Source organism: Leopardus geoffroyi, chromosome A1, assembly GCF_018350155.1.
Source record: "Leopardus geoffroyi isolate Oge1 chromosome A1, O.geoffroyi_Oge1_pat1.0, whole genome shotgun sequence".
Classification (NCBI taxonomy): domain Eukaryota; kingdom Metazoa; phylum Chordata; class Mammalia; order Carnivora; family Felidae; genus Leopardus; species Leopardus geoffroyi.
In genome coordinates this window covers 19435048-19447304 of record NC_059326.1, presented here as the reverse complement: position 1 = coordinate 19447304, position 12257 = coordinate 19435048, and the positions used below count along the sequence as shown (strand labels likewise).

The 12257-nt window shown below is 37.6% G+C and overlaps 1 protein-coding gene across 8 annotated transcripts in view; it reads right to left on the bottom strand.

The window, feature by feature from the left end:
* NEK5 (NIMA related kinase 5) overlaps positions 1 to 12257 on the bottom strand; it is a 62559-nt gene that overhangs the window by 32708 nt on the left and 17594 nt on the right. For 7 of the 8 annotated variants that reach the window (XM_045475098.1, XM_045475082.1, XM_045475087.1 and 4 more), the window contains 10 exons: positions 12145 to 12242; positions 10395 to 10478; positions 10234 to 10304; positions 9080 to 9166; positions 7071 to 7125; positions 5856 to 6056; positions 5695 to 5776; positions 3684 to 3817; positions 1103 to 1287; positions 217 to 283 (listed from right to left, as the gene is read on the bottom strand). In XM_045475098.1, coding sequence (XP_045331054.1) covers positions 217 to 283; positions 1103 to 1287; positions 3684 to 3817; positions 5695 to 5776; positions 5856 to 6056; positions 7071 to 7125; positions 9080 to 9166; positions 10234 to 10304; positions 10395 to 10478; positions 12145 to 12242 — 1064 coding nt within the window. The remainder of the gene's footprint in view (positions 1 to 216; positions 284 to 1102; positions 1288 to 3683; positions 3818 to 5694; positions 5777 to 5855; positions 6057 to 7070; positions 7126 to 9079; positions 9167 to 10233; positions 10305 to 10394; positions 10479 to 12144; positions 12243 to 12257) is intronic. The other variant, XM_045475101.1, reaches the window with a different exon arrangement.

The window sequence follows — 12257 nt, the reverse complement described above, 5'->3', positions numbered from 1 at the left end:
GAGCATGGCGCCTGTGTAAGATCCTCTTTCTCTCTCCCTCTGCCCCTCTCCCCTGCTCACTCTCTCTCTCTCTAAAGTAAAAAAAGAAAAAGAAAAATTGGAGAAGGTGGAGAGTAGTCTTGATCTTCTATGCAGAATGCACTTGGACATAAGGACCCATGAATATCTGTGAACAGGAAGTTCCTGATTGCCTCTGACGATTGGTATTTTACTTACCAACTGCTTTTCCACTTTCAGCTTATACTGTTGAGCTTCAAATCTCCTCTGAAGGTATTCAGCAGGCCTTAGAAAATAAAAATGTTCAGCTTGAGTAGAAACTTTTACTAGTCTTAGGCACCAATTTGAGGAGTGGATTTTCAATTCAGGAATGCGATTCACAGTTCACCTGTGGCTTAGAGTTCTGAGTTCAAGAAGTGGTTCAGAGTTACAGAATGCATTCTGTGGACTCAGGAAGAAAAGGAAGCAAAGAGAACTGTACCAATTGGGGATACAGGAGAGGTTAAAACAGAAACATATTCTGATGCAGTGATTTTTCTTCAGGACAGGATCAGTCCATCCATGGTCTACAATATGTTGGAGGGAAAAAGAAAAATCCATACCATGATATTCTCACGCTTTGGGCAGGCATCTGACTGATGGCCTTGAACCCCTGATTTGACTGCCAGTTGCCTGTCCATTTCCTGCACTACACTCAGCTCCATGACGCCATGGTTGTGTGCCATTCCTGTACCTCTAGAGGCTCTTCATGCTGGCGCACAAATGAAAGATCCCAGGAAAATACATGCTGAATTTTCAATATGTCTTTTTAATATGTCTCAAATGATAATCTGATTACAATTCAATTGTTATTGATTAATATTAATAATTTATTTGGAAAATAACATACATACATGTTCATGGTTCCATGAAAAAGAAGACAAGCTACATCAGATTTGAGAGGAAAAAGAGCAAAAGAAACTCTGGCTCGAGTATTCAAGATGAAGAGTTTGGAAGTTCCTCTTGGGTTATTTGTTTTACGAAAATTTGGAAGGGCTTCAGAATAAATGTTGATATATCAAGATATTTTCAGAGGACCAAAGCTTAACTAAGATTCCGACATTACCATTGACCTGGTGATGGACTGTGGCTTTCTTCCTGTTTATAATTCTCCTCCACTCCAGAATCTTTTGGAGGAACACAGTGGTAACTTGGTTCATGAGTTCTCTTCCGCAACACGTCAAGTTGAGCATAATAATAATCATAATGACCACAGAGTGCAGGAAGTTTGGGCCTTTCTACCATTTTTATCTGAAGGATCAAAAAGAAGAGGAAAGATTTTGAAGGCACATAATTAAAATCTCTAATAATTGACAGTTTGATGGTGACCATAGCTAAGACAAGGCACTGAAGGTATGTTTTTGTTTTTTTGCTCTAGACTAGTTTTGAGAGGTAAATAATCTTAGAATCCCCAAATCCTGGAACTGGAAAATACTTGAGAAGTCTAAGTACTATAGCACAGTAGTTTATCATTTTATTAAGGTGTGAATAGGAATCTTGCATACTTCATGATTGGTCTACCAAAAATACTTAGCTAGTGAGTATGCCTAGTCAACCCAAGATCTGAAACTAAACTCAGAATTATTACTTTATATTTTTATAAACTTATTTACATCTTGCTGTACTTTATGGGAGAACAAATGGTATTGTGCCACCCACAAATTTGGGGATTCGCAACATTTTTAGGTTCTGATAAATTGACTGAATACAAAATGTCATCATGACTTGAAGGAAAGAAAATGCTGAATCATTCAGTCCTTCTTCCCAAGTAAACACAAGGAAAGTCATGTAACAGCTGCCACAGGCATATTATCACCCCAAGCTACGTCTCACCACCCTTCCCAAACAAAACAGAATGGTAGGAGAACCAGAAACAAGTGTTTGTCTTGGAGTTAAGTAAAGGCCACTGAGCTATAAGACAAGAACAAGACCAAATTAACACATGAAAACCAGTCAGGACCCTGTTGCTGAACAGCAAACTAGGGTCAATTTAACGTTAACTAGGACAATTCTGCCTACTGAACAGATAATAACAAAAGAGTAAAAGAAGTTCAAACCATTGGAAAGGACTAGAACTGGTAGCTGGAAATATAAATACCCAAACAAATGGTTTAAACTGAAATTTCCTCACTGTGAAGAAGTAACACACTATCTCCTCTGTTCTTCTTAATGCTGTGTGGTTCATATATATTGAATTGTAGATATTGGACGATTTTTAACTTGCAAAAAATGGCAACTTCATATGGTTTTATTTAGATATTAAAATAAGTGTATAAAATCTGGTTTATTAGTCTAAACATAAATTATGTATTCATTTTAAAAATCTTTATGTTTCTTAGTTTTGCAATTTTACCTATATATAACCTCAAACAAGGTCCTACTAATGACTTGTTGAAAAATGTCTAGAAATAGAGACAAGTATTGGAAGAAAATTAACAGCTTCTTTAGAGTTTTGTCTAAAACCCCAAATGGTAATGAGAACACCACAGGTGGTCCCTGTGGAGACCCACTCATTCCATTGCATTAGCAGAAACCTTCAATGGATTGATTAGAAAAACATCAACTTGTTCTCCTAACTTAATCCATCCTTGAATCTTTTAGATGTTTTCTCTCTCTTAGGAGTCTGCTACAGAGTATTCTAAATCACAACATACTTTTAAATTTCTTTTTTTAAGTTTATTTGTTTATTTTTGTAGTAATCTCCACACCCAACGTGGGGCTTGAACTCATTACTCTGAGATCAAGAGTCACGTGTTTTTCCGACTGAGACAGCCAGGTGCCCCGACTTTTAAATTTCTTTAATAAAGTTAAACCACGGTCTATCAAATGAAGAACAATAATTTAATAAACAGTTTCAAAATCTACCTATAAACCACACATTTTCTAAAATGTCTACATAGCAAGTAAACCTGAGTAAACGTATTTCCAAATGGTCCTCTAATTATACCATAAGCCTTCTTTAAAAATACAATTCTTCAACTAAAAGACAATAGCCATTTAATCATTTATATACCAGAAGCATTTCACTAGCATCAACTAAGAGATTCAATGCTCTGCTAATGTGGATTCAGATAAATAAGCATAAAGAATCTCTAGGAAAAAAATCACTGATTATATAATAAAAGTTTCTCAATTACACATAACACGTTAGAATTAAGAGAACAAAATGCATATGTCTGGGGCTCCTGGGTGGCTCAGTTGGTAATGCATCTGACTCTTGATCTCAGGTCAGGTCTTGATCTCAGGGTCATGAGTTCAAGCCCTGCACTGGGCTCCACGCAGGCATGGGGCCTACTTTAAAGAAAAAAAAAAAAAGCATAATGTTTTCTGCAGTTATGCTACTCACTTGTTTTATATAGAAAAATGTTATTTCTTTAAATAAATTAAAGATTTTTGAGTTGTAAAAGGAAAACTAAAACTAGTACATAGACTACTTCTAAGAAATTACAGCATTGTTTTTAAAAATATAATAACTAGAAGTTATCTAATGAGATACCACTTGAATGCTCATCACAGAATGATTTTACTGAAAGTACAAAATAAGGAGACTCCAAAGGAATGAGCTTGTACTTCACCAACATGTGCAAGTAGATCCATAGAACACGCTACCTGCTAACAAACTAGAGAAAGGGTTTAGTACAACTTACGGCTATGGGCTTCTGGGCTCCAGCTGGTGGTCTCCATTCATTTCTATGTAATATTTCCTTCCTTTTAACAGGCACTGATATCCTTGATCTTGGTAGGCACTTTCCCTGGAATCTCGCTTTCTGTATTTTAGAATCTTATTTAACCAAAATAAAACAACTTCAATTTCTTTAAAATGTTCGCATTTTAGTATCGATGCTTGTGAGAGTATAAACATAAGGGACATATCGTAACACAGTAAGCTCACTTTAGCCAGAGATATTTAGACCCAGTGGGAGAAGTGCTGATGGAAAACCACCATGCATTTAAAAAAATGCTTATTTATTTTGAGAGAGAGAGGCACAGAAAGGGAGAGAGGATCCCAAGCAGGCTCCACGCTGTCAGTGCAGAGCCCGACGCGGGGCTCGATCCCATGAACTGTGAGATCACGACCTGAGCCCAGATTAAGAGTTGGACGTTTAAGTGACTGAGCCACCCAGGCGCCCCACACCATGCTTTTTCTTTGAACAGAGAAAACTATTCTATCCAGGGTTCCTTCACAAATTTCTAGTAATATATAACACTACTTTTAAAAAATTAGGGATTAATGCTAACATTTACAGAGACAGCATGCATCAGATATGTACAAGTAATAACCAGATATGTACAATAATCAGACATGTACAAGTAATAATCAGATATGTACAAGTAATTACATATAGTCATCACAGCTTGGGTTATAGGCCACATCACTCATGCCACATTGTTGTTTTCAGTGTATGAGCAGGTTTCTAACATGTCTGTGTTTGTCACCATCAGGCTTTTTTCCTGTTTTCCTTTCTTTCTTATATGAGAAATGTGGACAGCATGCTTTTTCTCACCCTCCACTTATCCACCTTTGAAATGTCCTCAATCTAGGCCCACACATAACTACACCAGACCAAATTACACATGGCGGAGGGACTCATTCACTCTTCTTCCCCTGACAACTTTCCTCAAGTTCAGTTTCTCTGTCACAGTAGATAGATTTCCCTGACTCCTTGGGGAGATTTTCTCCTCCTCTTCACCCTTTCAGTTCAGACATTTGGTTATGACTAAGTCTATGCTGCTCTTATTTCACAACATCAATGACATTAGTAATTTTGTCTTCTTTAATGTCTTTCTCTCTCTCTCTCTCTCTCTCTCTCACACACACACACACACATGCACAGAGCACATCATCAGCTGACTCCTGAAACCACCACTAAAATTGTTTTTCTATTGATCATGACCATAAAGTATTACCTGCTTCCTTCAGGGGTCATATAATAAAGATCACACTATTACCAATTATGTCTGAGGTACTAACTTCAGCTCTAAGGGGCCTTTGCAAGAGAATTCTGAATCGCCAGTCTATCCTCTCTGTTTTTAAAAAATAAGCTTCATCTCATTGTCCCAGGCCTGTCTGTGAACCTTCTCTTACTGTCTCTTTCCTATGCAAAAGTTAGGTTAGGATTCTATTTCTTTTTTTTTTAATTTTTTTAAACTTATTTATTTATTTTGAGAGAGAGAGAGAGAGAGAGAGAACATGCTGGGGAGGGGCAGAAAGGAGGAGAGACAGAATCTCAAGCAGGCTTTACACCATCAGCATACAGCCCGGTGTGGGGTTCGAACTCACAAACTGTGAGATCATGACGTAAGCCAAGATCAAGAGTCAGACGCTTAACTGACTGCACCGCCCAGGCACCCCAGGATTCTACTTCTTCAAGTGTCTCTTTATTCGTAAATCCACTGCTTCCTGAAGTTTCCTAACTAATGAGAAGAGAGGACATAAGTCATCCAGATCATACGTCGGCTAGATATACAGGCACCACCATTAGTCACCATTCAACAAGATGATTTTTCTCCTGTTTCCACTACTCATATTCTTTAAACATCCATATTCGGTGTGTTTGGTGGAATTTCCGAACTAATGTTGCCAGCCATATATCCCAACTCACTGTGTGAGATGCACATAAGACAGGTGTTTTGATCACACGGTCAAATCGTTCTTACCTTGGATCCCCTTCCCTGGAGGTTGAGAAGCCAATGATCTTGCTTTATGAGTGATGCTGTGATTGAATTCCTCGTGCATGACCTAAGATGAAACACATGTGTCAAGGACTTGCTAACCAAAATCTCTGTCAAAATCCACACAGAATCACCTCAGAGCTCACCTCAGGAGTCAAGTATCTGGCAATAAGATTCTCTAAAAATGGCCTTTTCAAAATGGAATTAATAGATGGCCGATCTCGGGGAGAGACTTCGAAGAGCTGAGATACCAAGGCCTGCAGGTCATGGGAAAACCTCGGGGATATTGGGGCAAAATGTGCTTGACAAATCTTCAGAACCAGCTGGTGTAAGTTGTTACCCTCAAACTGGAAGGACAAGGAATAATGATCCTAAGTCAGAGAAGAATTCAGTACTTGCATGTAAAGTAATACTAAGAAACAAAACAGTTTCCAGCAAGTACTCACCACCTGTGCCCCCATCGGCGGGCACACTGCAGGGACACACTCTCACACTTGGGGTGGGGCCCTCTGCCTGTCGCCCTCAGATTCCTGCACTCCAGAACTGGGGGTGCTAGAACTGACCGCCCTTCCCTTTTCCGGCTGAGGGGCTCTTGTGAAAGCAGTCCCTTTGCCTTTGCCCAATCCGGACTTTTTAAATAAACAAAGTGGAATTTGAATCTCAAAAAAAAAAAAAAAATGCAAAACAAAAAACAATGTTTTAAAGCTTCATTTGGAAGCACCATAGTCCACCCTAAATTGTTGTCATCAACTAATACTTCATGAGTAGGTATTATAGGTAGTTACCCAATGTGATGTCATGTTACGTAAAACAAGGTTTTTTTAGTTTTAATTTTTCCTTATTATCAAAATAATATTTATTCATTCTAAAAAACGAGAAGGTATAGGAAGCTACAAAGAGGGAAAGTACATATGATTTTCCCGGCCAGCAGTATATTTCCTTCTAGTCTTTTTCAAAATAATGTTTATTGGGGCGCCTGCCTGGCTCAGTGCGGGGTTGTGAGTTCAAGCCCCATGTTGGGCATAGAGCTTACGTTAAAAAAAAAAAAAAAAAGAAAGAAAGAAAAAGTAAAATAATGTTTACAGAGTTGAGGTCATAATAACATGAAATTTTACATCTTGCTTTCTAAAATGATTTATTTTTAATGAAAATATTCTATGTATACTATTCTCTAACCTGGATATTTAAGTTGGACATCTTTCCATGTCAGTATATATAGGTCGGCCATTCGTCTTAACATCTTGTCCATATAATTTTTAACAATCTAGTAACTCCAAACATTAACCTTTTTCCTCTCAAAAGTTAATTTCACTTACACAGTTTCAATAATTCAAGATTAATTTGACAATTAATATACTTACCGGATGCTTGAGTGTGCAAAGCTCATATAAGACACAGCCAAGAGACCAAATATCCCTGGGGAAGACAAGAGTTCACATGCCAAGAAATATCCATAATTCCGAATTAAAGCCTTTATCCTTACAGTGCTTTGTATTTGTGTATCTTTACAATTTTATAGGTTGACCATTTTTTTTTTTTACAAATGCGTTCAGATACGTTATCTATTCTTAGTCCTAAGAGGTAAAATTAAAACAATATGTAGTTTGTCAGAATCCCAGCAGAGAAAAGATACACAAACTTTGCTACAATCTGAGGGCCTTGGGGTTTACTTCAGCTTCATGTGCTCAAAGAAAATGTGTGTATGTATGGGATTTTGAACAATTCAGAGGAAGAAGGCAGGACTCAAACACAGATTTGTTTTGATTCAAAGGGGAAAATCGGGTTGATTTACAAAGGTATATTCTACTCCAGGCTATTGACAGAACCAAAGTTCTACTAAGTAAGGACATAGCAGTTGGCACTCCATAAACTGAAAAATGTGCTAACAATACATGACTGGAGACTTGCTCTTTAGTACTTATATATGATTGGTTTAATAAGGAGCTACTTTATAGAACAAAAAGCATCATTAAAACTTAAAAAACTGAAGAAAACATAATGAGAAAGTGAAAACAAGGATTCAGTACAGTGAGGAAAAGGGTTCCACTGCTTCACCATACTTCCTCTGTGTGCAGCAGGAGCCGAGAAAGACATCCCAAAGGCTTGAGGAAATGAAGGGTGATGATTATAGAACAGGTAGGAAACAACTTCCAGCTGTTTCCTAGCATTTTTCTAAGAGTTTCTAGAAACTCACTGGCCCCACTTCCTACGATCACACAGAATTTTGTCTTCACCGGGTCATCTGTAGGTCCACAGCCTCCCCTGTCCCAGAGCGCCCCCTATAGGCAGGGTGGTCCAACAGGGAATGCAGCCACCGGGCCAGATGGGAACATTTACAAGTCTTACACCACCCTGTTTGTGGTGCGGACTATGGTGAACCAGGGACTGGTTTTCTGAGCTAAAGCGGGGTACCCAGCTGATTTTTGCTAAGATTTCCAATTATCAGAAGCACCAAATCAGTTTACTTAAATGTTGATTCAAATTCTTCAAAAGCAGTACAAGGAAACAAAACAATGCTGCTGACCCAGGGCTCTTCTTGGGACAGTCTGCCCTCCCACCCAGGTTGCACCAGCTGCCTTGCTGCTTAACTTGAGGCCAAACCCCCTCTTGGTATTAGAGGCTATTTAAAAAAAAAAAAAAAAAAGCCTGTTTTTCTATGCAGAGAAGTGTTTACTATTCTTTTTTAGAAATCTCTGCCATCTGGGCTTTGCCCTCCACTTATCTCTTGCAAAGTCAAACAGCCAAACATCTCTTGGGGATTTTCCTAAACAAATGGAAAATTAACTCCCAGAAGGAACTCAGTCTTCCTGATAAGCCAACAAGTTCATCTGGCAGCCAGCTTTGAAAAGTGGATTTTTTTTCCCCTTCTTACATAGAAGTAAAAACTACCTCATGTTCACCTTTTCCTACTGCGTATATCAATATTACTCCTGAACAGCGGGCTTAGTATCGTATTCATAAAACTAGCTGGGTTTTAAAGCTGGAAGATACCTTAACAATTACCTGGCCCACACTCTCTGTTACTGCTAGGGGAACTGAGGCCCACAGAGGTTAACCGACTTGGTCGAGTTGGTGACGGGGCTCTGCCACCAGACCTCCCTGCCTTCTATCTGACCCATCCACAACACTTTCCTGTATTTGGCTAAATAGCGTTTAGAAGGTACGAAGAGCAAATAGAAAGAAGGACATCACAGTGACTGCAATTTTCAATATTCCTTTTATCACCTGTATTTTTAAGTGAAGTGGTCAAGATAGTCACTGGGGTCCCCATTTCACACATGAAGAAAATGCAATTACATAAGTACCATAAGAAAGAGAGAACCTACCGGTGTTAGTACTGAGACTTTCAAACCAATAGTCGGTAACTCACGTTTTATTGTTGTAGGGTTTATTCTGACAGATCTCTGGGGACAGGTAGTAAGGTGTTCCAATACAAGTTCTAGCAAGTTCCATGGAACTAGCAAATCGTATTAAATAATAAAACAACACAGTTTATTACTGGAGTAAGAAAAGGCTTAAGACACAGACATGCAAGAAAAAAAGTATAAAAATGGATAACACAAGATTTGATGAATGCACATACTGAAATAAAGCAAGCATATTGCATACTAATAACAAGAATAATAAAGTTAGTTGATTTTTTTTAAAGTTAGTTGATTTTTAAGTTTATAATTTACCTCCCCCAAATCAACACATAAAACAAATTTATGGCTCAAAGACTCCACAAAGAAGTACGATTGTTATATTATAAAACTCTTAGATGCAGAAAGAATTCCCCCTTTCCAATTACCAAAGTAATGCAATCTCATGGCTTAAAATTTGGAAAACACGAAAGTGAATAAAGAAGAAAAAAATTACCCAGAATCTCACTACCCCAAAACAGCTATTATTTAAAATTTGGATATATTTCCTTCTCATCTTTTTTCCAGGCATATTTTTCGTATGACTGTGATCACAGAGTATTTAAAATTCAGAATTCCATTTTTTGCCTTCATATGACAAAGTTTGTTCCCATGTCATCAAGAAGTCTTCAAAATCATAAATATAAATGGCTACATAATATTCAGGTCCACGCTTATGCCGTGTTTTATATAATTTACCTATTTCCCAATTATAAGGCATTTAAATTATTCCTATTCCCAGGAATAGAATGATTAAAAATCTCTTGATACTTATTACCACTAAATTGTCTTCCAAAGCAGTTGCATCGATACATTCCCCGGAGCACGTGTGAATTTGCCTGTTTCACTAAATGCACTAGCTTTGTGCGTATTCAGTCACATCTCCTGTGATAAGCTTATCTCACACTACACAATACTGCCACCATCATTGTATTATACCGAGATTTATCTCGGAAATTTTAATCTCAGACCAAGTATCATCTGAATGACTTAAGGCATTTATAGAAATAGTTATCTCAAATTATCTGGAAACCAAGCTTTTAATATCTTAATTCATGATACCTAAAAATACATATTTTGGCTGTTATGAATAGAAAGAAAAAGGATTTTTAAAAGCACTTACTTGTTCAGAACTCTTGCTATCCCGAAGTCCCCGAGCTTTGCAACCATTCCATTCTTGCTAAGAAAAATGTTCTATAAATAGAGAGAATGCTATGTTGTGGGAGATATTTCAAGAAAACAACAAGATCGGTTTCTGTCTTGATCTTCTCTCTGAACTCTTACCTGTGCTTTTATGTCCCTGTGTAAGATCTTCCTGTCGTGAATGTACTTTAGTCCTAGAGAAATCTGTACAAACCAACTCAGAATCTGTAGAGGGAACATTAAACGAAACTGGTCAGTGGTCTGGTGGTCATTGAAATGTCTTCATGATAATGTACAAAAAGAGAGAAATGACACATTTGTGTGTCCGAACTTATATGAATGAAACTACTAGAAATACCATCTTATCACATTATTCTCTTTTTATAGCTAGAAAAATGGAGGTTGCAAAAGGCAATTTGAATGCACTGGTATCAAAGTACAGAAAAAGTACAGAAAAAGATAAGTAGAAGCAGGGGAGAGAGGGAGGCAGTTCATGATTTTCTTTTTTCTTAACACTGGTCTGCTAACTGCACTAGGACAGTAGATAAGCAGCATTTCCTGATAACCCTGGTGCCATGAGTGTTTCCTTTTCAGTGGAAAGAGGGTGCCCAGGGCAGAGAGGGAAAGCAGAAGAGGCAGAGAATCTGTGAGGTTGTTAACAACTTTAATGAATTATCAATATATATGTATCTAATATAAAAACAACAAATATCTTACTTTTAAAACTTAATTTCCTTTCTTAGTCTTGATTTTATTTTCTCTTAGCTGGCCATCAGCCTCTTTCTAAAAATGTGTTCTAGGCCTGTAAAGATTTCCTTAAACTATTCTAAAATTTCATTGGTTCTTTGGATGCCAGGTTACACAGAAAAAGAAAAACAAAAGGAAAAAAAGCTATACTCCAGATGCTAAGATTCAGTTGTAATTTTCATTCTTTTCCAACACAGGGAAATGTAGTTCAAAATTTTGTAGAGAAAAGTATTTTTATCAAATGAAGCAAAATAATACCTGGATAGGAAGAAAGGAGGGTTTCTACAAATATGGAATTTAATATAAAATGTAAATGAACATAGGAAGAATGCGTGATTAAATTTGCAAACTTTAGAGATCCTGATTCCTGAATCATCTGTCTATTCAAACTATTCTATTGTGTGCCGTAGAAAATGACATGGGCATGAGGCTCTTACATGGTAAAACAGAACAAAGAAACAAATGGCCGAAAGAAAGATGGCAGGCCATTCCTGTGCACGGCTCCAGGCAGTGGCCTGCCTTATCCATCACACAGGCCCAATTCAGAGTCCCTTCTACACACACATACTTGCTGTCTCCTTCATGAGTACAACTCCCAGGAGGGTTCCAGAGGAAGCTCCGAGTATGGAAGAAAAATGTGTTTGTGCAAAGAGGGAATGGGAATTGAGGCCATTATTCTTCACCTTTTCTCTCCTCTTTCTTCATAATCAATGAAACTAAATAGCCAATTGCCACGAAGGCCTTCCATGCTCCCTAGCAAAGTGGGATAGCTATTTTAAAACAGCATACTAAATGGTAAAAGGAAGAAGAGTAAAGCTATAAATATGTCACATTTGAAATGGCTGAGGAACATCCACATTCACCTTTTTTTAGCCAGGAAGATTTATCTCAAGGGCATCCTACATGAGATTGTCCAAAAATACACTATCGTTTCTCAAAGTTCACTCTCAAAAAGAGATTCAATTTCAGTTCAATTGCAAACATGCTCTGGACTAAATCTATCAAGAATATTGATACACAGTTTTATGATTTAAATTTTCTCTACCAGCAATCATGCTGTATATAAATATGGTCTATTACTTACAGCACTATAAATCTAATTGCCCCTCATACAAATTAAAAGGCAAAATGGAGGTGTTTTTACCTGATCTTCGCTAAATAACACTCCCCGTTGTCTATGGATCCTTTTCATGAGATCCCCTCCGTCACAATACTCCATCACAATAAACAGCCTATTGTTCTCTGTAAGAAAAGGCA